The sequence below is a fragment of the Nyctereutes procyonoides genome, unplaced genomic scaffold (genome assembly GCF_905146905.1).
Source record: "Nyctereutes procyonoides isolate TBG_1078 unplaced genomic scaffold, NYPRO_anot_genome, whole genome shotgun sequence".
Classification (NCBI taxonomy): domain Eukaryota; kingdom Metazoa; phylum Chordata; class Mammalia; order Carnivora; family Canidae; genus Nyctereutes; species Nyctereutes procyonoides.
The window spans coordinates 14418913-14445650 of NW_026575125.1; the positions used below are offsets into that span (position 1 = coordinate 14418913).

A 26738-nucleotide genomic window follows, 5' to 3' on the forward strand; every position below is an offset into this window, starting at 1 on the left:
CAGGGCAGCTCGAGCTGAGCACGTGCTCGCCTCGCCGCGGGGAGGACAAAGGAGCGCCCTGGCGAGGTGGAGGAAGGAGCGCCCTCTGCGTCTGCTCGCCGGCGCGGGCCGCACATCCTCCGTGCCTGGAGCCCGCCCTCGTCCCCCGGACCAGCCTCAGGGGCCTTCCAAACACCAGCAAGTCCCGCACCTCCCGGTACAGGCAGCCCCAGGATTTCAACCGTGCTGCGCGGACTCAGCCAGGTGTGCGCGCTCCCTTAGGTAGCCTCAGAACCAGGCCTTTGCCTCCCCACGACGCTGCTCCTACTCCTGACGTTTAGTTCTTAATTTCTAATCAGATTACAGAAGGCCTTGGCTTTTTCATGCTTCCAGAGGGGCCCGCGTTTAAAAGTCTGGGAAGTCCTACTCTGGACCGCAGACTCCAGGACGATTAGAAAACACACAGAGACGAGAGCGAGCGCCGTGTGCGCCCAGGGGACTGCACAGGTCAGCTTGCAGAATGCCGCCAGCTGGGGCTGGAAGGATGGACTGAGGCAAAACCAGAGGGAAGATCACTTTTAAAGCCTGGAGAGTTCACAAGAGCCTAACGTGGCAACGGTATCTCTGGACTAAAATTTTACAAAGCAGACAGTAAAGCTCGAGGGGTTCTCAATCACCCGGGTCCCAGACGGCAAAGTGACATCCCCGTCCCAGCCACTAGAACATCAGCCCTGGAGCCTCAGCGAGGGCACTGTCGTCTCCAGTGAACCAGCAGCCATGTCTCCTGCTTCCGAGACATGCTGTAGGGGAGGGGGCAAGGGGTCACACTGAAGGCGATTCAACCTCAAAAGCCTGAGCCTCTAAGGCTTTTCCACCCTGTAAGCTGGGAGAGCTGAAAGCAGAAAGGCAGTATGGCTCCTGGCCCCCAGGAGTAAAAGGGCAGCCAGGTCCTGACAGCCAGATGTAGACACCCCCCCACCCCCCCACCCCCTGGGCAGGGGTGGTGACGGGATCTGTGGGGGCCATTGTCATTTTCTAGCACACTTGCATCATCAGTACCATTGCAAACCACAAGTTTTGAGCACAAAGCTCACTGATGGAACCCTGTACTGCTCCCCTGGGGTCTAGTTTAAGGCCCTACAAGAGATCAGCCCTTGCTGCTAGGGATCAGCCTAACTGTAGAATGAGGGCAAGTATTTGGACACAAAACCACACACTTAGTAAAGCGTTTCTTTATCAACTCTAATAAATTCGTACATTAATGTCCTGCAGTGAAAGCAAAAAAAGTCAAAGTGGAGACTGTGACATTATTGTGGTTTTAAAACTTTATTAAATTTTAAAATCTGAAAATTGTAAAACACAGTATTCATACAAACACCTGAGGACTGTTCAACTGGGCACAGCATCTTCACACAAACAATTTGAAAAAAGACCAGGTTTAAATTAGAATTTTGTCTTATAACACAAAAAGAATAACATAGATAAAACACCCTTTAAATAGTTGCATTCTTATATAAAGTACATTTGGTTTTCTGAAAATGTACATTCATGCCCTGGTGTATATTTTATTGGCATTTACAACAAATGGCTAAGACTTTTAGCACAGATTCTCATAGCTTATAAACATTACACCAAAGTTAATACAAAGTAATTACAATAAACATATAGCACCATTTCCCCTTGAAAGTTCTAACTTTAAAAATAAAGCCTAAAATGATGTCAGAATTAATGCATCTTCCAAAATTTAGCAAAATAAATGGCTCAGAGCTAAGCAAATTAACTAGAAACATTGCATAGGACAGAGAGCTTCCCTGTATGAACACCAACCTCCGGATTGTTTCTTATCCCCTGAAGACAAAGCTGAGAGGTAATAGTAATAGCAAATGATGCAAATATTTTTTACAGAATAAAAACCTCTAACTCTATAAATAGTTCACCATTACCTCTGTGGCAGTACAAAGTGCCATGTTAAATTCAAAAAGAACAGATTTACTTGTTTGTATACCTACAGGTATAGAATAATATATAAATATGGTATAGTATCCATATGAAGAATAAACACAGACAATAAAATATATATCTTTAAAAAATTTGGGCACAGGTGTCTTCATATAGAGATGTGAGAAATGAATGCCCAGTTAAACATCTATGCTTAGCGAAAATATGTAATGTTTTAAAGTAATAGGTATATTATTGAAAAAAATTTAATCAGACTCCATCCAAACCACCCTTGTAGTATAATATCTCCTGCATAAAACAACCATCCTATTTATCCTATAATTGTTCAAAGTTTATCAAAAATCGATTAAGAACACTTTATGAGGGTTTATAAGCTTGCTCTTTTTCTTTAAATATGAACAAATACAACATAAAGAGAGATAATAACAAAAGGAAAATAATTTATATGGCTTTCCCTTTCTGGAAACTGGCAGAACATGACCAGAACATTGCAGTAACAGACAAAAAAATATTTGGGAGAAAGAGATAATATCTACGGTTGCATCTTATATTCTCTTCTAAGGAAAACTTCTCACAGATTTCATTAGAGAATGTGTCAGTCCCTGATACTTTCCCCTTTGGGATTTAGCTGTTTTGGTTCTATATAGAAACATGAACTGAAATCAAAGGTGTTTCTCTGTTTCTAGCATGAAAAATAAATCTGTAAACTATACAATAAAATGATAAATTGTAAACTGTAAAATAATGACATAAAGAACTCCCAATTTGAATATGCTAATACTAACACGTTAATTTTTTTTCTTTTTTTGTTAAATGGTTTTTAAAGTAGATTAGAGTATAATGTTCTGCAATTCTGGATATAACCTATTTTTAGAGGAACTGTCTACCAAACAGAAGCTGCTAGAAGAATAAAAGTATTTTTTTTGTTTTTTTTTTTTTAGAGAATAAAAATATTTTTAAATTAAAAGTTATCAGAATAAGAATTCCATCCAACTTAAATTGAGGTTTAAATTTTTTTCAATTGTATTTTCCTTCTTTAAGTTTTTCAATGTAGTATGATAACTTTAATGCTGGCCCCAGTTTCAGACCCATGTACTTCATCATCACATCACTTTTGAGGAGTAGCAGGGCCTTTCCATCAATTTCCTACAGAGAGAAAGAAATTACAATTAATAATGCATTCATATTTTGTCAAGTTATTTATATAAAAGAACATGTAAAATAGAGAGCAGCTGTACATTCTTGATATATATTCTCTGAATATGCATTTATTTCCTGAAAACTATTAAAAATATAATTTATACAGTAAGACATCATTTGATAATTTCTAAATTCACTTCAAATTTTAAGAAAAAGGAAATTTAATCCAGTATCTTTCAAAAATGGCCTAAGTATCAAACTATCTGATTTTAAATACAGTGTGTTGATTAAAATACTACATATCTATGACAAAGGGTAGAAAACTATGAATCGTAGAAATCAATTTCAGACGGTCATTAACTTTCTTAAAAAGGCTGGGAATATGAAGATGTCAGCATCAATGCAAACTGTAAATGTGTTATACAATGTCTTTATGTTGAAAACTAATCAATTAGTTGTCTAAAGCTAAGCTAATTAAATGATAAAACTAATTACTGATTTTCTTAGAATACCGAAAAGGACGGAAGATATTTGGTTACTAATTTGTTAGAAAAGACTATAAACATTACTTAATAAGACACAAGGCATCCTCCTAAAATTTTTTATTTCCTTAATTAACCAATGTATGTCAGAGAAGCATATTATTTGGTATTCGTGAGCTCCTATTTAAAATAAAACCACATTTAATCTTACACAGTTGCTGGATTCATCGGGCATCATTAACAAGGAGGACACCCTGTCACAGCTTGTGGTTACCACCTCCTACTCATGGTCCTGGGGCCGAGCAGGGAGCAGGTGGGGAGGAGGATCCTTGTGGGAGAAGACATCTGAGAGTGGCCATGCTGAATCATCTTCTCTTGAGAGCTTGAAGACTTGTAGTATTTTAGGTACTCGGGTACCCATTTAAAGCACAGATCCATGGGGCAGCCCGGTGGCTCAGCAGTTTAGTGCCACCTTCAGCCCAGGGTGTGATCCTGGAGTCCCGGGATCGAGTCCCACTGTCAGCCTCCCAGCATGGAGCCTGCTTCTCCCTCTGCCTGTGTCTCTGCCTCTCTCTCTCTGTGTCTTTCATGAATAAATAAATAAAATCTTTTAAAAAATAAAGCACAGATCCAGCCTCTATCATTTAAGAATCTAACTTTGGGCCAAGTAACCTTTCTCATATATGGAAAAAAAATCAGTTGATAGGGTTCCCCCACCATCCACACTAATCAGCATCCATCCAACTGAAGGGCCTGCACAGAGGTCATTGAAAGGCATTACGGCAGGAAAACCGGATCAAAAGATACATTACATGTTGCCTGAAGAGGTCGGCGAGGGGGCCTGATATCTGAGGATCTTTATGTTTCATAAACTGTATCACTTCATCCACAGACCAGGTTGAAGGGTCCTTAGAGAAGCCTTGTTTCAGGACACTGGGGTCGGGTACAGCTATATAACTTGGAGCTTCAATGGGGGGGAAAAAAGACAAATCATACTTGACCTGATCATTATCCTGAAAGAAGAGATGTTAGGTAGGGAGAAATGGTCTCATTCCTGGAACCTTCTATCAAGCACCCCAGCAAGGACCCAGGACTCCAAGCGCAGAATCCAGTCAAAGGCTAGATTAGAATGACCTGAGGATGGCTACCCAAGAGTACCCCATCTGACCTCCCCCAAACAACAAAAGCAGCTTCAGAATTTACCTTAAAGCTTCAAAAATCGTAAAACAGACTGATCAATCTGAGGCCTTGCTGGCCACAGGCGAAGACAGCAAAGGATCTGTTGTGTGGGTTAAATTAGGTTAATGTAAGCTAACCTATTACTCTTTAAGTGTTTCAATGAATTTCTCTCAATCTCTCTCCCCGTGGTCTTTGTAGATTAGGTTTCTTTTACTAGCTAAATATAATGGAAAGTCTCCAGATTTTGTTTTTATAATTGCTTAAATTTATTCACTTTAATCAGTGAATTTCAATAACCCCATTATCTTTGAGAACCAAATTAGTTTTTACTGAAACTCTCCCATGTATTCAATGTGGCTATTTTTAGCATCACTTTACCATTTAAATTCCTGTCTCTTAAGGCTTAAATGCTTATCTGAATTTTGAAGAAAACAGGATTATTTTCTGCTTGGCTAGGTCAGAAGTAAAGTTAACATTATACTGAATGCCTCTCTCAAGTTTAACTGCATAGTAATAGATATTCTGATTGAAAGAAAGAAATAATTGAGACATAGAATAAATTATGCACTCCTACCCCAAAAAGTTTTAGCTGTGCTGTTTACCAAGTTGTGCTGTAATTTGTGTCTAGACAAATACTCATTTTACACAACCAGAGCGCTTGACTCTTTACTTAGTGTCAGAAGTGAGTTTTGTCATTTGCTAGGAAGATCTGTTTCCTTAAACAAGGACCGTCAACACAAATTTGGTCTTTTTTTGGTGTGAATTAACCAAAGATACACCTTTTCTTTCCTATCACCTGGGCTCCAGCCATTTTAGGGGTATTGTGAGTATTTACCCAGATAAAGGGCAAAGAAAAAAAGGTAAACGAACTCACAATGGTAAGTTTTCCTGTGTGTAGCTCAAAAGTGTATTTATTTTCTCTTTCAATATACAACTTGGATGTAAACTAAAAGCTCTTTACTAAAATGTATCTTCCCTTTCACAGTCAGAGATAAAAATGCTGATCACATCTACCAGGAAATGCTACTGCACTGTTTCAACCCAAATGAAAATGATGATGGTATAGACCATGCCATGCCTAAGGCATTTTAACATTTTAGACAGAAAAGTCTTCTCCTTTAGTTCAAGAAAGACTTAAGATTAAGAAATTATTGACAAAACTAATCAAGTTAATCATACCTCTAAATAACTTTTTTGTGGGATTTCTGGTTTATGTCATCAGAATCCAGTATGGTTATGTCTTAAATAACATGTAGACAGTTTTATAGATTACTACAGAAAAACTATATGCAAAGATATAATTTATGGTATCAAACTATAATTTTATATTAAAAATAAAACTATAAGATCATCTATTTTTAATTTATTATGGAAAAATCATTTAATTGCGCCCATATCTTCAAAAAAAATCAGCGAAGCTGCAAACATTAGTGTTATTCAAATAATTACATGAAATAAACTAATTATGTGAAAAATAATCAAAGTCCAGTCATGCTTTTCTCCTGAATGGCTTTGGCTTAAATACACTAGAATAACAGTAAATGTTTCTGAAATGAACAAAATGAAAGTGATTTGACTTTATCCACAATGATGTTACTGGATTTCCCTCCTATAATAAAAATGAACAATTTATTTGATCCAAACAATGCGGCAGGGCAGGAAGTTGTGAGAGCAACACCAGCAAACAGGGGTGGACTCAGCTTTAAGTAACAGTTCCAATACCTTAAAGAAAACAATAGTAATGACACCTCCAGACAGTTTCCAAGTGAAATGCTTACCTATTCTCTGGAGATGGAAACAGCCTAGCAGTTAAGCATACAGCCTGGAGTCAGAGTGCCTGGATTCAAGGACTGACCCAGCCACTTTCTAGCTGGGGACCATAGTCAAGTGACTTCTCAGATTTCTCACAGAAAAATGTTTACCAGCACCTACACTCAAGGAATTGCCATAAAGATGTACTGTATAAGGGTATATAAAATATCATGTGCCTGGCACACATCAGATAGCGATGAAGATGATGCTGATTTCTATTACTGATAAGTAAATTATTAGTAAGTAATGTTATTACTATTAGGTCTTTCCATTTTTGGAAAGACCAAAAGCTAGTCTTCTCAAGCCCAAATACAGGCTACTTTGACATAGTAGTGTTAGGCATACATTTGAAAGTGAGATATTAAGTTTCACGGGTAACCTTTTATAGCCTTTTACTGAGAAGACCTGTCTTTAAAAGCTCTTATTTTGTGAAAAATACCTAAAAATTCTGGGTACACTACCCCTTGATGAAATAAGCATCTATCGTCAGACTCCTTGCAAGTGTCATGAGACAATGTACCTGAGGTGGGAGATGGTAGGATGACACTAAGCATATCAGAGCATGTATGCAGTGCAGTTGCCCATAGTTAATAACCATGCAGAGCAATCAAGTTGAAAAGTTCCTACTGCCTTTAATACTCACCTTGCCTAAATGCCTACCAGGAGAAAAAGCACAAAACATTGATTCCTACCCTTAGCCCACCTCGTCCCATCCCCTAAATCCTTAAAAGGATAGAGGGGAGCTATTTTTGCACATGGAAAACTATTCTGGCTCTTTCCAAATGGCAACAGGTGGTTGCCCCATTTACACATATCATGTACTCCTGCTGGGCCTGAGAGAGTAACTGAGGGTATGGAGACTGGGGAAGTGGCTATAGCAACAGAATACCAGAGCCCAGACCTGGAAGCTAGATACAGGCCGGAGTCAGGAAAGGTCTCAAAAGTGACAAAGAAGAGAGTACATCAAAAAGGAGAGGAAGTGCATCTTTCCAGGCTTCAGAGTCATAGGAGGTTTGTGAGTCCAGACAGTATCCAGTGAAATGATAAATTACAATGGAACCACTAATAAGAACCACCAATCTAAGAAGCCTCTATGAGAGACATGGTTGGTGATCCAGATCCCCAGAGACAGTTATTTCTATGCTGCCATGGGGACTAGAGCATCTGTAGTGGCTTGACCCTGACAGTAAAATAAAGGAGAGGACTCAGACTCCTCAATTCTGGCACTTTCTCCAATGTGATACACTCTCAGGGGATGTTGTTGGCATGGAAACCTTCAGGAGAAAGAAACACATTAGTTAAGAATCACTATTTTTAAATATACCTTCGCTTTTCTTCTGCATTTGGAATTTAACTTCATGGTGACTGCTCTTGATAGACTTGGTCCCCACTAGTGGTGAACTTGAGGTGCCTGGCGCACTTTGAGAAAAATTCCTAGTGATGGTAGTAGAGGTACTTATGGGATTTCTGCTGCTGGGGCTTAAAGAACTTCCTGGATTTAGTGGTGAGTTCTTGGAATCTTCAGGAAGCTTTTCCTCTTTGGGCATGCCATTTCCCTCTGTAGACAGTAGTTCTTCTAAAAGAAAAAAAAAGACAAAGGCAATTATCTTAAGTAGACTTAGCTTAAATACTATTAAAAGATCAAAATATCTCCTAACCTCCAGCAATTCACTTAAGCCATGCTACACTGAACCACAAACTTCTAACATAAAGAACATGACCATCCTCCTTGGAATTTATAGTAATGACACTGTCTTAAAATCCAAATTGATTTCACAATGTTACCTGTATTTCTTATGGCAACTGTCCCTTCACAGTCTTGCTACCAAGGCTATGAACAACACCTCCCTAAAGCATTCATTTTTAGGAGTGCAGGTTTTCACAACTATTCTAATATGATCCCACAGTTGGCTTCTAACATTTGTTTCCTACTTAGACACTTAAAACTTACACTGGAGGTACTGGCTTTTCTTTTTTTTTTTTTTAATTTTTTTTAAATTTATTTATGATAGTCACACACAGAGAGAGAGAGAGAGAGGCAGAGACACAGGCAGAGGGAGAAGCAGGCTCCATGCACCGGGAGCCCGACGTGGGATTCGATCCCAGGTCTCCAGGATCGCGCCCTGGGCCAAAGGCAGGCGCCAAACTGCTGCGCCACCCAGGGATCCCAGGTACTGGCTTTTCTATTCACTTTTTATCAGCTTTCAGTAATACAAAGCTGAATGAAAAATGTTACTATAATTGTTTTTATTTTTATCTAAGGAGAAACGACAATTGTGTACTTCTGAAAAGAATGAAATGCTCAACAAAGCTGCTGAAATAGTAGCCTAAATGCTCAACTCATCTGTGCAAATACACACCCCCACCTGAGAGCATATAATTAAGTGGTGGTAGAGTGACTTTTCTTCCCATTCCTGCAACATGGAAATACTATTTACCTGTAGAGGCATGCATCTTTGTTTTGGGAAGCTTAGGTGACACAGGAACAACATAAGGTGGAGGTTCCTGAGAAGGTCGCTTGGGGCTTTTTTCTGTTAGATCTTCTTTCACTATTTAAAAAAAAAAAAGGTGTCTGTTACAACTAATTAACATTTCTCAAGCATTTTCAGATCATCAGCATGTAACACTTTTGTTTCTAAATTGTTTGCCTCGTCTAACCTTATCAGCAATTTATCAACTACTTGATTGTTCATGAATAATATGTGATTTCATCCCATTAAAAATTTCAGTGATATCATATTCAAGAGCTAAAAACATTATATCCAGGCATCATTTATTCTAGGGTCATCACATATCTCTAAATATCTCAGGAAGCAGTGAGGCAATCAATTATAATATGTCTAAAAAAGCCTGGGAAAATTGTTCCCATGAACAAAAAAAGAATTCAGAGGAAAAGACCGCATACAATGGACATCACATTTTATAGGCAACAGTCCTGGCCTAGAGCTACCCTTACTATAACTCTATTATTAAACCAAATTACCTAAAGGACCACTCTTTAAGGCATCATCCTGAAAGTAATGATATCTCACATTATCAATTATACACTAATTATCAATCAATATCTTGATTTAACCTCCAACTAAAAGGAAAAATTAAATATAATAGAAATCTAAAAAGTCTGATCACAGAACTTGAGTGAGAAGAAAGACTACAATGAGAAAGTACCAAAGTCAAACGTCCTCTGGTTCGAAATAGCTGGGGCCCAGGTGTGCTTCTTAAGATCATCTGATAAGAAACTTTTAGCCATCTGGTTACTGATTGATTACTAAAGAGTCTAAGAGAGCTTGATTTTATTTTTAATCAGAGAATACAAAAACCAATATGCATAACATATTTCAGTGAATGGCAAACACTTATACAATTTGGACATTTAAATGCCTATAAGGAAGTAACTGGCTTTTTTCATACTTTAGTGAAATGAAAAATTCAAATACTAGCGTATAGTTTCCTATAAGTATTTGTTTACCTCTGAATCCTAGCAAGACCAGAAAGTCTTTACTTATCTTTTATTTTTTTTAAAAGATTTTATTTATTTATTAATGTGAGACAGAGAGAGAGAGAGAGAGAGAGAGAGAGCAACAGAGACACAGGCAGAGGAATAACCAGGCTCCATGCAAGGAGCCCGATGTGGGACTCGATCCCGGGTCTCCAGGATCATGCCCTGGGCTGAAGGCGGCGCTAAACCACTGAGCCACCAGAACTGCCCTACTTATCTTTTTTTTTAAAGCATACAATTCAATGGGTTTTTTTTTTTTAAGATTTTACTTATTCATGAGAGACACAGAGAGAAGCAGGTTCCCTGCAGGGACCCCGATGTGGAACTCGATCCCAGGACTCCGGGATCATGACCTGGGCCAAAGGCAGGTGCTTAACCAACAGAGCCACCCAGGTGTCCCCTTACTTATCTTTTAATATTCTAATACTTTCTTATAAAAAGTTTATGAAGCTGGTGTATGGTCTATTATCTGGGGCTGATAAAACAGAAAAGATGACTCTTGACTTCTGCTCCTGAGTATTGTAGTAAGCTCAGGCATGAAACTTTTCCTGCAGAGATAACTAGAAAAAGCCAGATATTTTACAAAATACTTTAAAAGTCATCATAGAGAGGCACTTCCAGGATGACTAAGACCTCCAAAGATCCACTTCTTCATAAAAATAATGAAGAGAATGGCAAAACTAATGTTTTCAAAACTCTGGACGTTATGTAAAGGCTTACAACAATCCAAAAACCATTTGTTCAAGAAAAAAAGAGCTAAATCTCAGAAAGAACAGCAAATTCTGTGGCATTTTAGCTTCCCTAACATCATCTCCTTCACTCAGTTTTATAGCAGCTTTGCAAACCAACAGGTTCACAACTACTGTAGCTGTGAAAACCAGCACATCCTAATGGTCACAGGAAGGAACACAATGGGTTTAGAGCTCACAAACAGCCCTGTCCCCAGAGAACCGTCACTATCTGACTAACCTTTTTTTTTTAAATTTTTATTTATTTATGATAGTCACAGAGAGAGAGAGAGAGGCAGAGACACAGGCAGAGGGAGAAGCAGGCTCCATGCACCGGGAGCCCAACGTGGGATTCGATCCCGGGTCTCCAGGATCACGCCCTGGGCCAAAGGCAGGTGCCAAACTGCTGCGCCACCCAGAGATCCCCTATCTGACTAACCTTGAGAGTCAATGGAAAGCTCTGATTTCAGGGCTTGTTTTACTGGACCTAAATCAGAACCTGCTCTGTGTGAAAAGCCCGATCTCTAAAGCATCGCTCAAACAAGCAAGCAAACAAACAAAAAAAACCTACAGTAGCAATTGTTTAATGCTATAGCTGCTGCCTGAGGCAATTGGGGCTGAGAAGAAACTGACCAAAAAACTTTATGTTTTAAAAAGATTTTGTTTATTTATTCATGAGAGAGACATAGAGAGGCAGAGACATAGGCAGAGGGAGAAGCAGGCTCCCTCATATGGGACTCAATCCCAGGACCCTGGGACCACAACTTGAGCCAAAGGAAGACACTCAACCACTCAGCCACCAAGGTGCCCCTGACCAAAACGCTTTAAAAAGAAACCTGGAGAATAAAATGTCCATTAGGAGACTTTGAAAATCACAGAGATACTCCTGGGAACCTAGGAGGCCATATGTGTGATGTGCAGGGTTGTATGCACACCCAGAAAAGACCTAAGAAGACTAATCTTTCATTCCTTGCTGACCTTGAGGCTCTGCACAAAGCAGACTTGTAAAATGCCTCCTGGAATGTTCAAGGTAAATTCCAACACATACATAGAACTCTGTGGCAAAGGATGGGAGACATACCAATTGTAGGCATTTATGGAAATCCCTGTCCAATCATTTGCTGAACTAAGCTAAATGAGCAGACTTCATTGGCCATATATAATAAATGAGCCCAGGAAGTCATTAAGTTGGTCCAGGAAAGTTACTATACAAAAGCACCAGCAACAACAAACACTAGAGAAGGGGAGAAAATCTGATTCTCAGAGTTATTGCTTTATACTCTTTATAAATGTCCAGTTTTCAATTAAAAACTACAAGACATATGAGAAACATAAGTATGACCTAGGGGCAGCCCCGGTGGCTCAGTGGTTTAGCACCCTCTTCAGCTTGGGGTGTGATCCTGGAGACCCAGGATTGAGTCCCATGTCGGGCTCCCTGCATGGAGCCTGCTTCTCCCTCTGCCTGTATCTCTGCCTCTCTTTCTCTGTCATGAATAAATAAATAAAAAATCTTTTTAAAAAAAAGTATGGCATATATAAAGGGGGGGGGGAAACAGTCAACACAAACTGCCTCTGAGGAAGCCCAGATACTGGAGTTAGTATAAGGATTTTTCTTTTTTAAGATTTTACTTAGTTGAGAGAGAGAGACAAAGATAGTGACAGAGAGCACAAGTGGGGAGGAAAGGGAGAAGAAGGCTCCCTGCTGAGAAGGAAGCCTGACTTGGGGCTCGATCTCAAGACCCTGGGATCATGAGCTGAGCCAAAGACAGACACTAACCAACTGAGCCACCCAGGCACCCCAACAAGGACATTAAATCGGTGATTTTATTTACGTTCAAAGAATTTTTTTAAAAAAATAATATAATGTCTAACAAAGTAAAGTAAGGGAACAAAGTCTCCCCAAATAGAGACTATCAATAAAACGATAAAAATTGCAAAAAAGAACCAAATAGAAACTTAGGACTTGTTAAGTAATATAAATGAAATGAAAAATTCACCAGTAGGGCTCTAGAGCAGATTTGAACTAGCAGAAGAAAGGATCAACAACAAATTTAAAGAAAGGACATTTGAGAATATAAAATCCAAGGAACAGAAAGAAAAAAGAATGAGGAAAAACTATCAGACCCCAAAGACCTGTGGGATACCATTAAGGACAGCAAAATACACATAATGGGAGAGTTCCAGGAGAGGTAGCAGAGAGAAAGGGACAAAACAATATTTGAAAAAATAATGGCTAAATGTTTCCCAAATTTGATGAAAAACATTAATCCAAATATTCAAAAACCTCAACAATTGCCAATTAGGATAAATTCAAAGATATCCACACCTAGAAAAAACACAGTTGAACTATCAAAAGCAAAAGATGAAGATAATCTTGAAATTAGCAAGAAAAAAGCAAATCATCACCTACAAGGGATCCTCAATAAGATTAACAACTGACTTCTCCTCAGAAACTATAGAAGTTAGCAGAAAGTGGGATGATAAATTCAAATTGCTAAAACAAAAAGACAACTAAGAATTCTATATCCAACAAAACTAAACTTTAAAAAATGATGGAAAATTAAACTCTTCACAAACAAAAAGTAAGGGGCACCTGGATGGCTCAGTTGGATAAGTGTCCGATTCTTGGTATGGGCTCTGGTCAGTGGGACTGAGCCCTGCATCAGGGTCTGTCCTGCAGGGAGTCTGCTTGAAATTCTCTCTCCCTTTCCCTCTGCCCCTCCCCCTGCTCTCTCTCTCTCTAAAATAAATAAATACATCTTTTCCAAAAAAAGGAAACTTTTTTAAAAAGTAAGAAAGGAAATGACAATCAAGAGTAACTCAGGGGGCGCCTGGGTGGCTCAGCAGGTGAGCATCTGACTTCGGCTCAGGTTGTAATCCTGGGGTCCTGGGATCGAGTCCCACATCAGGATCCCTGCATGGAGCCTGCTTCTTCCTCTTCATGTGTCTCTGCCTCTCTCTCTCTCTGTGTGTGTATCATGAATAAATAAGTAAAATCTTTAAAAAAAAGAGTAACTCAAATTCACGTAGGAAATTAAACAGTACCAGTAAATATATTTGTGTTTGAACAATTACTTATTTATTTGAAAGAGAAAGTGCAAATGTATGCTGGAGGGCAAAGGGTAGAGAAGAGCAAGAAAGAAACACAAGCAGACTTCACACTGAGTGTGGAGCATGAAGCCCGATGAAGGGCTCAATTTCACAACCACAAGATGAGACCTAAGCTGAAACCAGGAGTCAAATGCTTAACCAACTGTGCCACCCAGGCACCCCAAATATCTTCTCTTAAAAAAAAAAGTAGGGGTGCCTAGCTCAGTCAATACAACATGTGACTCTTGAGCTCAGAGTCATGAGTTCAAGCCCCATGGTGGGCAGAGAGCTTACTTAAAAAACAAAACAAAAAAAAGGATTAAAAAAATTAAAAGAAAATTATGAAGCTGTATTTGCTAATAAAAGAACAAAGAAGGGGTCAGGAAATAGAACTGTAGTGTAGCAAAGCTTTTGTATAATATTAAAATTAAGTTGGTATTAATCCAAACTATACTGTTTTAAATAATGATGTTAATTGTAGTCCCCAAGGCAACTGCTAAGAAAGTAACTCCTGGACAGAAAAAAAAACTCAAAAAATTTAGTCAAAGAAACAAGAAAAAAAACGAAGACAGTATACAAGAAAACATCTATTTTTTAAAAAACAAGTTATCAAAGAAAAGAAAAAAGGAAATATTAAGACATCAGAAAACAAATAACAAAATGGTAGATGTAAATCCTACTTTTAAAAAATTATTTATTTGACACAGAGCACAAGCAGGCGAAGCATCAGGCAGAGGGAAAGGGAGAAGCAGCCTCTCCATTAGCAGAGAGCCCAATGTGGGGGTTCAACCCAGGACTCTGAAATCATGACCTGGGCTGAAGGCAGAGACTTAATCAACTGAGCCACCTAGGTGCCCCAGACGTAAATCCTACTTTATGAATGAATAAATGAATAAATAAATAAATAAATTCTTCCTTATTAGTAATTTTATTAACTATCCATGAGATAAACACTCCAGTAAAAAAAAAAAAATCAAATTGGGCGCCTGGGTGGCTCAGTGGTTGAGCATCTGCCTTTGGCTCAGGTTGTGATCCCGGGGTCCTGGGATTGAGCCCCACATCCAGCTCCCCACAGGGAGCCTGCCTCTCCCTTTGCCTATGTCTCTACCTCTCTCTGTGTGTCTCTCATGAATGAATTAAAAAAATCAAATTAGCAGAATGGATAAAAAAAAAATTCATGTTCCAATTACATACTTAATACAAAATATATACTTTAAATTCAAATACACAAATAAATTCAAAGGAAAAGGGTGAGAAAAAAATATACCATACAAATAGTACTTAAAACTGGAATGGCTATAGTAACATCAGACAAAACAGACTTCAAGAAAATCCTAAGAAACACCCACACATACAAAAACCCCAACAAGAACAAATAAATTCAGCAAGATCACAGAATGTAAGATCAATAATACAAAAATCAACTGCATTTCTATACACTTGCAATGAACAATCCAAAAATTAAATTATGAAATTAATTCTGTTTACGATAGTGTTAAGAACAATAAAATGTTCAGGGATGAAATTATCAAAAAAGAAGTGCCAGATGCACTTTCTAAAAACTACAAAATATTGTTGAAATAAATTAAGGAAGACCTAAATACATAGACATGTCCCATGTTCATGAACTAGAAAACTAAATATTATTTTTTTAAAGATTTTATTTGAGAGAGAGATAAAGAGAACACACAAGCAGAGGAGGAGCAGAGGGAGAGGGACAAGCAGACTCCACACTGAGCCAGATGTGAGGCTCAGTCCCAAAATCCTGAGATCATGATCTGAACGAAAATCAGGAGTTGGAGGCTTAACCAACTGAGCCACCCAGGTACCCTGAAGACTCAATGTTATTAGATGGCAATAATCCTTGAACTGATCTACAGATTAAATACAATCTACTAAAATCCCAGCAGAAATTGACAAACTGATCTTAAAATTCATATGGAAACCCAGAATTGCCAAAATAATCTTGAAAAAGAAGAACAAAGTTGGAAAACTCATACTTCTGAATTTCAAAACTTACTACAAAAAGCTACAGTATGGAGCACCTGGGTGGCTCAGTGGCTGAGCATCTGCCTTTGGCTTGGGTCATGGTCCCAGGGTCCTGGGATTGATTCCTGCATTGGGCTCCCCGCAGGAAGCCTGCTTCCCCCTCTGCCTATGTCTCTGCCTCTCTCTCTGTGTGTCTCTCATGAATAAATAGATAAAATCTTTTTAAAAAGCTACCATAATCAAGATACTGTGGTACTGCCATGAGGACATACAGATCAATGAAATACAAAGTCCAGAAGTAAATCCATACATTCACAGCCAAGTGATTTTTGACTTGCCAAGACAAGTCGATAGGGAAAGAATAGTCTTTTCAACAAATGGTGCTGGGACAACTAGATATCCACATGTGAAAGAATAAAATTGGATCCTTACCTTACTGTATATAGAAAAATTAATTCAAAATAGATCAGTAGCCTATATATAACAGCTAAAACTATAAAATTCTTAGGAGTAAACATAGAAGTAAATCTTTGTGAACTTGTACTAAGGAATATTTTCTTAGGTATGACACCAAAAATACAAGAAAAAGAAAAAATAGATAAATTGGATTTCACTGAAATTAAAAACTTTTATGCTTCAAAGGACACCTCAAGAAAGTGAAAAAGACAACCTACAGAACAGAAGAAAATATACACAAAGGATATTTCTGATATGGAACTTGTATCCAGAATATATAAAGAATTCTTTATGTGTAACAACTATAAATATAATATGTAAAAGGTACAAATATATTTTATTTCTATGTAATAAAAAGACAATTAAAAATAGACAAAGGATTTAAATAGACATTTCTCCATAGAAGATCTACACTTAGCCAATAAGTACACGAAAAGATGCTTAACAACCTCAGCCATTAGGGAAATGCAAATCAAAACACAGGATACTTTTCAGGTTTTGATTCTCAAGTTCATTATGAATATAAGAAATTACTTTCCCACTTTGAATGAACAAGAATAACTGTATATTATACATGTCTAATTAGTTCATTGTAGCTAAAATGTTTATTTTGAGGAGGACACAAGGAAAAACTAAATTACACAAGATGTTCGTGTTAATTGTAAAATATAATATAAAGTAGAAGCCCAGTATAAAATTTTACATTTTCTCTCACCTGACTTATTTTTATCGTGCTCCGCAGGACTAGGAGTATTACGTCTGTAAGAGCTAAAAGGCTGGCTACTCAAAAGGTTATCACACTGCAAGCTATGACACAAGGTCTCAAGAAAACGCAGAGCAAATGAGGCACTATTCACTGGAGGGAGCTGGACTGAGTGAGTTTCCCCATCAAAGGAAGCTATTGGGGGGAAAAGAGATGTCAGAGTTACTTCATAGAAAGATAAAACTACAATATCAAACAAACCATCAATTAGGAAATGTATTATAAATCTTATTTGTGGTTTTGTAATTTATAAAGGAATTACCTAAAATTATAAAGGCCCCTCTCATTCAAACACAATAACCTGTACTGGTAAAAAGCATTCTCATTTAAAAAATATTCATAAGGCAAACAACAAGAGCAGCAACTCAGTGATCTAGAATGCTTCCTGCTATTCCAAGCATTCTGTGGGTATAAATGTAGTATCTGAACAGACAATCAACCAAGGTATTTTTTCTATAGTGAGCTTAATAGAGCATGTAAAAAAAAATCTTTTATCTCAATTTACAGTAGGACTCTGAACATTGTCTATTTTGAATGTAAACTTTCCAAACCAGAGTTAAAAATCTATTAACAGGTAATTATCATAAATATTCTACTGTATCTATATAAGTATGCCAATGTTATAGATAGTTAAATAGTCTACAAATATTATAAACTCCTTGCCTTCTCAAAACCTAACATCAAATTTGGAAGAAAAGCTGAATAAAGGATTAGATGAACATACCAGTTATCACTTCTCCTCCACGATGATCTGGCTTAAGAAATCCAAAAACAGTCTTACTTTGGATGGCACAATCCACACAGGCCTGCACGGTCCGCCGGAGCACCACATTCACAGGGCCCGGGCCAAAGTGGTCAGGCAGCTGCTGGATTTTCTTATGATCCAAGTGAGGGCCAGAATCTCCATGTTTGTTTACATAGACACACACTTGGGGAAACGTGTATATAAATATAACAAATCAGATTGGTTAAAAGCAACATAAACATTACACAATTAGTTACTATATCCCACTAACCACACTTCACTCAAAGAGAACCCAAATACAGTTAATATCAACAATCATATGCTACCTAAAAATATGTATGTAAATATATTTTCACATCTACATAAAGATATTAAATCTAGAAAGAAATAATCCAATGCCTATTCAATTTTCTAGAATTTTGCCTAAATTAATTATAAGAGCTATCCAACTTTTAGTAGCATCACAAAACAATTCTTCACATTCCCACATCATTTAAAATGGTATAAAGACATATATTTTCACCTTCTAACTGTACACACAGTACAAGAATTTTCTTTCAAAAATGGGTCATGTTAATACACTCCTTCTCCGACTGAATTTTAAATCACCAACATTGTACCTTCACTGTATTTTCTAAAGTAACCAAATAATTTAAAATACATGCCACACAATAAGTTCTAATGACCTAGAGTAATTATTTTCATTAACTTAAGGAAAATAAAAATGGTCTTTATATAAATGCCAAAGTTCAATGAAGGAAATTTTTAAAATAATGCTTTTCTTAGTATAATAAAAGCATTTGATTTAGAGGCAAATCATCTATAATCATGTAAATGTCACGTTTCCATAGTATTTCTTCACAAAGAATCAATAACTATAAACCAACATACAATGTAACAATATGAGGGTACATTATTACCAAACATAAAATATGCTGTTCCCCTAAATCAGGAAGCACATTTTCATCCATTACCTAATTTATATTGCCAAATTTTACATATACATAGTCTACATTCAGTACAATAAAAACCCATTAATCTCACTTTCACTACATTGAAATATACGATAATTCAACCTTGTGGCAATAGCCAGAGGAAGGATGGACTCTGTCACTGAAATGAAACAGCTATTAAAAACTTAATTCAAAAATAAATAAATAAAAAAAATAAAATAAAATAAAATAAAAAACTTAATCCAAGGTGCCTGGGTGGAGCAGTTGGTTTGGTGTCTGACTCCTGGTTTTGGCTCAGCATTGGGCCAACTCCTGGTTGTGATCCTGGGGTTGTGGGATTAAGCTCCGAGTTGGGCTCCGCACTAAGCGTGGAGTCCTCTTGAGAATCTCTTTCCTTCTCCCTTTGCCCCTCCTGCTCATGCTCTCCCTCTCCCTCTCTCTCTTAAATAATAACTGTTTTTTTTTTAATTAAAACTTAACCCATGGTGCTGGTGGTATGGACAAAGTCCTACTAAACACAAGTAAAACTAAACAGATTTCAATGTTTTTATCTCCTTTGTGTTATACTTTTAGCTAGTCTCTCCTGCTAACAGACTAAAAATCAGAAATAATAAACTCACAAAATGAGGTATGTTACAATAATCTTTAAGTGATTTCTATTTCATTTTTTTAAAAGATTTTATTTACTCATGACAGACGCAGAGAGAGAGAGAGAGAGAGAGAGAGAGAGGCAGAGGCACAGGCAGAGGGAGAAGCAGGCTCCATGCACAGAGCCCAACGTGGGACTCAATTCCGAGTCTCCAGGATCACACCCCGGGCTGAAGGTGGCACTGAACCACTGGGCCACCAGGGCTGCCCGTGATTCCTATTTCCAAAAAATAATTTCTTTGTAATCAGAAAAGGAAAACTGGAGAGAAAAGTCCATGAACAGAAGAGTGTAAGTTAGACAATGAACTAGGAGATAAAGCAATGGTACATGCTTTAAAAAATAGGAAGGGAACAAGAAAATGTGGAAGAGATGACAAATAAAAGGGGTATTTGTTCAGTCTACTTCTGTATCATTTCATACTCTTCACATAATAGAGAATAATTTGAAGTCATCATGCCCCTTGAAAGGCAAGGATGGGTCAAGATTTTTAAAAGGCATTCTAAGAAGATTTGAAGTATCTTTAAAAATATATACAAAAGACATCGTGAAGCAAGATAAAAGGAAAACAAAAATAGATTTGACAATGAGGTAAATTTTGTAAATCTGGGGCAGCCCTGGTGGCGCAGCCGCTTAGCACCGCCTACAGCCCGGGGTCTGATCCTTGGAGACCCGGGATTGAGTCCCATGTCAGGCTCCCTGCATGGAGCCTGCTTCTCTCTCCGACTCTTTCTCTCTATGAATAAATAAATAAAATCTTAAAAACAATTTTTTTTTAAATCTTACTAAGATGGTTAAAATACTTTGAGTACTGAATTTTCAGGGGATCCCTGGGTGGCTCAGTGGTTTAGCACCTGCTTTCGGCCCAGGGCATGATCCTGGAATCCCGGGATTGAGTCCCACGTCGGGCTCCCTGCATGGAGCCTGCTTTTCCCTCTGCCTGTGTCTCTACCTCTCTCTCTCTCTGTCTCTCATGAATGAATAAATGAAATCTTTTTAAAAAGTACTGAATTTTCAAATGACTTGTGTATTTAAAGAGTCTTTCCTGGGGATCCCTGGGTGCCTGCCTTTAGCCCAGGGTGTGATCCTGGAGTCCCAGAATCAAGTCCCACATCAGGCTCCCTGCATGGAGCCTGCTTCTCCCTCTGCATGTGTCTCTGCCTCTTTCTCTCTCTCTCTCTCTCTGTCTCTGTCTCTCATGAATAAATAAAATCTTAAAAAAAGTAAAATAGTATCTCCTTAACATCAAAATGAACAACCAGAATTTCAAAATACTTAAATATGAAAAATGCTAAGAAAAAAACAAAAACATGTCTTATCATCATCTTTTTTCCTCTTATTTTATTCCTCAGATTTCAGCGATACTAAAATAATAAAGAGTAAAAGATTAGTAATTTTATACCCTTTAAAAAAATACTAATTTACCTGTTGACATCACTATTTTAGATGTGCCAGGAGGAGCATCCTTATATGAAGCACGACGGTCTCTGGTCAGGGAATTTATAGAAGCTGAAGATGTAGAACACAAAACAGGAATATATTTTTCCTATTAAAAAAACACAAATATATATTACACAATTTCAAAAATGTATAGATAAGGAAGTCAGAAAATTATCAGCATCACTGGTTCACAAATGATCAGCTGTCAGAAGTCCTTGGGTTTAGAAACCTGAGTGTGTCACAAACTACAGTACTTTCCAAACTGTGCTCCTCAGAGGGGCCAATAAGGTGGTCACGTGGAAGAAGAAGAGACCAAAGTATGGGATTCCCAGCATCACCCCTTCCCCAACTGGCCACACCTTAGCCAAATAGCTCACTCTATAAAACTTGTTTTTATTTTCTGAGGCTCCCTGTATGACAAGTTTTTTCACACTGCTAAAGAAGAGTCTGCAAATCCAATCCAGCAATACACCAAAAGGGGCAGGGAACCTCAACAAGGCAGAGGATGGACTCTGTCTTTACAAAGCAGTCACTCATCTGGTTTTTACTACATCTAGCCTGCATTTCCCCATATTATATATGATAATTTTGACAAAATTACAGGTGGTTTGCTAAAGTCCATATAACATTATGCCTATTTTGGGACACGTGGGTGGCTCAGTGGTTTAGTGTCTGCCTTCGGCCCAGGGCGTGATCCTGAAGTCCCAGGATTGAGTCCTACATGGGGCTCCCTGCATGGAGCCTGCTTCTCTCTCTGCCTATGTCTCTGCCTGTGTCTCTCATGAATAAATAAATAAAATCTTAAAAAAAAATTATGCCTATTTTATATAAGAACCAAATGTCTTCTAGGCATTGTTAAATATTATTAGTGTTTTATTTTGTATCAACTCTTGGGGTTTCCTTGGAGCTACCTTCAAACAAAACTCTCCAATGTCAGAGCTACCTTTAAATAAGGCTCTCCAATGTCAGAGAAGGGGGCCTTGTATCTAGAAAAGGTAATAATAAGGGATATTTTAAAAGCAGGGACAAAGGAGGATAAAATAGCATAACATTCAATATTTTTGTATTTTCCTTATTTGTTAAATTAATGACTGTCATTTGGGTTCACTGTAGTAAGTCATGTTTTTTTTTTAAAGATTTTTTATTTTTTATTTACTCATAGAGACACAGAGAGAGAATGAGAGGCCGAGACACAGGCAGAGGGAGAAGCAGGCTCCACCCAGAGAGCCCGACTGGGACTCGATCCAGGGTCTCCAGGATCACCCCCTGGGCTGCAGGCGGCGCTAAACCGCTGCACCACGGGGGCTGCCCAGTCATGTTATTTTTTAAGTACTGAATTATAATATTGTGTTGATATATTCTCATCCTTTCAGTATTTCAAAAATCTGAATCCTTTGACTTAAGATATACCAAGATAGTATAGTTATATTAACATTGTAAATTGAATAAATGTGCTTCTATACCTCTAGAATCCTTAAGGGGGGATGTAATGTGGACAGCTAACAGAGTCTACTGCAAGAATAATTCATACTCTAGTTGAAAGACTTCCTAAATAATTAAACTATGGAGGCACCTGGGTGGCTCAGTTGGTTAAGCGCCCGCCTTTGGCTCAGGGTCATAATCCTAGGGTCCTGGGATTGAGCCCTATGTAGGGCTCCCTGCTCAGTGGGAGCCTGCTTCTCCCTCTCCCTCTGCCCTTCTTCTCCCTCCCTCCATCCTGTTCATGCTTGTTCTCTCACCCTCTCTCTCTCAAATAAATAAAATCTTTAAAAAATATAATTAAACTATGGCATGACAGTACTAAAAAAGGATATAGGAAACTGGATGAGAATCTTATTTTCATGATGAAACAGTAAAGCTAGAAAAGATGAATTAAAATTCTTCCTTTGAAATAAAAAAGTTTATTATAAAAAAATTATAGGGGCACCTGGGTGGCTCAGTTAAGAGTCTGCCTTCTGCTTGGGTGGTGATCCCAGGGTCCTGAGATTGGAGCCTTGCATTGGGATCCCTGTTCAGTGGGGAGTCTGCTTCTCTCTCTGGTCCCCCCCAACTCATGCTCTCTCTCCCACTCACTTTCTCAAATAAATAAATCAAGTCTTTAAAAAAATGTATAGAAATGTATAGAAAAAAATAATGTATAGAACCTGTCCCTTACCCCACACTACCACCTTATAAACAATATTCTTTTTTTTAAGATTTATTATTATTTATTTATTTATTCATTCATTCATTCATTCATTCATTCATGAGAAAGAGAGACAGACAGACAGAGGGAGAAGCAGAGGGAGAAGCAGGCTCCATGCAGGGAGCCTGATGTGGGACTCGATCCCGGGTCTCCAGGATCACACCCTGGGCGGAAGGCGGCACTAAACTGCTGAGTCACCCGGGCTGCCCTAAACAATATTTTCAAAAACACCTTTTCAAAATTGTCAAATTACCACGGGAATTATTTGAAAATAAAGGAGTAAAGAGAAACTTTATGAAGTTATTTCATATCTTTATAGCAACTAATCACAAAGACTTTTTCAACAGCTGGAAAATACACATTAAAAATATGCATCAAAAAAGAATATGCATCAAGGGCGCCTGGGTGACATAGTCAATTAAAACCTCTGAGTCTTGGCTTCAGCTCAGGGTCATGAGACTGAGCCCCATGTCCCGTTAAGCATTCAGAGTGGAATCTGCTTGGGTCTCCCTCTCCCTCCTCCTCCAATCCCCATTACACACGCTTTCACTTTCTCTCTCAAACAAATCTTTACAAAAATATATGCATCAATGACATCCTTGATATATTCTAATTTTTTAATGCATTTAAAGTATTATTTCCCTTCATATATCACAACTTTCCTTAATTTTATGTAATTTATTCTAAATTTGAAAATTTTAATCTAATGATTTACAATAACTTGCTTATTTGATTTTTTCATTGCTTTATGATTTTATATTTGAAATCTATTCACTGTTGTTGACAGTATTTTAATTTTTATTTAAAATTTAAAAAAACAAAATTTTTGAATGCTTTTTGAAATAAAAGTACCAATATTAATTTCAGCATTTTATTTTATTTTTAAAGATTTTATTTATTTATTCATGAGAGACACAGAGAGAAAGAGGCAGAACACAGGCAGAGGGAGAAGCAGGTTCCATGCAGGGAGCCCAACACGGGACTCGATCCCGGGTCTCCAGGATCACGCCCTGGGCAGAAGGCAGCACTAAACTGCTGAGCCACCGGGACTGCCCCATTAATTTAAGCATTTTAAAATCAAAATGGCATTGTCATTTTTGCTCTATACTGTAAACATTAATTAAAATAAAATAGAAATGTTATATATATTGATATCAAATGGCTGAACTCAGAAATGTTTAAGTAATACTGCTGAAATTTAATTTAGTTCTAATGAGATCTAGGAAGGTTCTATGTCTTTATATTAAGAATATATCTCTTGTGGGGCCCCTGGATGTTTAAGTATCCAACTCTTAGTTTCAGACAGGTCATGATCCCAGCCTCAAAGTGGGCTCCAAGCTCAGCAAGGAGTCTGCTGAAGTTTCTCTCTTTCCCTCTCCCTCTGCTCCTCCCCCTGCTTGCTCTCTTTCTCTACCTCTAAATAAACAAATCTTAAAAATATATCATCTCTTATAAAAGAAAAAAAAAGAATATATCTCTTGTAGTACATATATTTGAGTCTTTTTAAAATCCATTTTTATAATCTCTGTCTTTTAATTGGAAAGTTTAGTCTACTAACTTTTAAAGTAATCATTAATATGTTTGGGTCTGGATATACGCTTTATTATTTCTTTTCTATTTGTCTCTTCTGTATTTTATTCCTCTATTCCTCCTTTCCTTTTTTTTTCTTTTTCAATTACTTACTGAATATTCCTTAAAATTCTATTTTATTTTTTTTTTCTATTTTATTTTCCTACTGGGCTTTTTAGCTATACTTCTCTGTATTTGTGTTTTTATAATATACCCTAGGGATTATACTGTATAACCCACATAGTACTACTTGTACTATTATACTTAATATTGTACTACTTAACATAAAATGTTGAAACCTTGCAATGACAGAAATCCATATCCCTATCCTCCACTCAAAGCCTTTATACTCTTAAGTGTCATATTATTACATCATGTTATGCATTGATGTTATGTAATAATGTATTACATCATGCTATACATTACATTATCCCACAAGACCATAATATAATTATTGCTTTAGTCACATTATTATAAAGAAATGAAGAGGGGAAAAAACATAAACCAAGTTATTCACATTTATCCAGAGATAAACCTCCTTCAGTATTTCTTATAGTGCTTGTTTGCCAGTGTGGAATTCTCTAAGTATGCTTTTATCTGAAAATGTCTTTACTTTACCTTTACCCTCACTCTTGAGGAGTATTCTTGCCAGATACAGAATTTTGTATAACACCCCACCTCCTGTGTGTACTTCCCCCCAACCACAGTGTGTCTGCTTCCATTCACTTTCCAGTATCTTCAAGTAGTTGTTTTTTCTATTATTTCCAGGTTTTAAAATTGTTTTCTTTGGGGGAGTCAGTTAGGTGGCCTAGCATCATTGAATTTATCACTTTGATTCCTCTTCCACCTGATTTATTGAAGCGTAATTTATGTGCAGTAAAACTCACTTCACATTCATTTTTAACGTATACTTACTTCCAAATAAACTGGCCTGAACATAAATACACCCACACAGTATTTCCAATGTGGTTTTGAAAAAGTTGAACATTGTATTCAAAGTTTTAAGTTTACCCAAGAAAAGGAATACCAATCTTGATGGCTATGTGGGCTTTAAAAAGCTTTATATATGCTTTTCATATAGTACATTCCTAAAGGGCCTCATCATACTCTTAGTAAATCCTAACTCTGTTATAAATAAGGCACTGCCGAGATCTATAATACAAATTAGGAGGAGATTAACTAACCTTTTTGGGGCCTTTCTTCCTTGGTGTGAGATTTTTAACAGCACTTCCCTTTGTAGGGACTGAAGTCTGTGGAGGTGGCTTAATGCGGCTTGATTTCCTGATCTGCTGTGTTGGTAATATTACAGCAGTTTTCTGTGGAGTCTGCATTGAATGCTGGGGTGCTTTGGAAACAGAAGACTGTGTTTTTGCTATATTCTTTGTAACAGGCACTGAGGAAAAAAAAACACAACACAAAAATAAAACTAAAGTAAATGACACAAGGTACTGTCCTCTTAGGACTCTAAATAAATTTAATTCAATCTTTAAATATATTCCAAAGGTTATTCATTAAAAACCACTTAAAATAAAAGTACCATTTAAAATGAAGTTTCAGGGTAGCCCCAGTGGCTCAGTGGTTTAGCACCACCTTCAGCCCAGGGCATGATCCAGGAGACCCGAGATCAAGTCCCAAGTCAGGCTCCCTGCATGGAGCCTGCTTCTCCCTCTGCCTGTGTCTCTGCCCCTCTCCCTCTCCCTCTGTGTCTCTCATGAATAAATAAATAAAATCTTTAAAAATAAATAAAATAAAATGAAGTTTCAGTGGTGCCTGAGTGGCTCAGTCGGTTAAGCATTCTGCCTCTGACTCAGGTCATGATCCCAGGACACTGGGATCTAGCCCCACATCAAGTTCCCTACTCAGTGGGGCGTCTGTTTCTCCTTCCCTCTGCTCTTGTGCTCTCACTCACTTGTTCTCTCTCTCTCCACCCCCTCAAATCAATTAAGTTTCAGAGGCGCCTGAGTGGCTCAGTTGGCTAAGCATCTGCCTTTGGCTCAGGTCATGATCCTGCAGCGCCAGGATGAAACCCCACATTGGGCTCCCTGCTCAGCAAGGGAGCCTGCTTCTCCCTCTCCTTTTGTCCCTCCTCCTGCCCCCCCCCCAATAAGTAAACAAAGTCTTTTT

The 26738-nt window shown here is 37.8% G+C and overlaps 1 protein-coding gene across 1 annotated transcript in view; it reads right to left on the bottom strand.

The window, feature by feature from the left end:
• Positions 1–1111: 1111 nt before the first annotated feature.
• The window catches only part of SCML2 (Scm polycomb group protein like 2), a 98722-nt gene continuing 73095 nt past the window's right edge, over positions 1112–26738 (bottom strand). The window contains exons 8-15 of the mRNA XM_055337339.1: positions 25799–26007; positions 20846–20966; positions 17801–18004; positions 17029–17211; positions 8990–9100; positions 7876–8127; positions 4373–4524; positions 1112–3084 (exon numbers count right to left, since the gene is read on the bottom strand). Coding sequence (XP_055193314.1) covers positions 2956–3084; positions 4373–4524; positions 7876–8127; positions 8990–9100; positions 17029–17211; positions 17801–18004; positions 20846–20966; positions 25799–26007 — 1361 coding nt within the window. The 3' untranslated portion in view covers positions 1112–2955. The remainder of the gene's footprint in view (positions 3085–4372; positions 4525–7875; positions 8128–8989; positions 9101–17028; positions 17212–17800; positions 18005–20845; positions 20967–25798; positions 26008–26738) is intronic.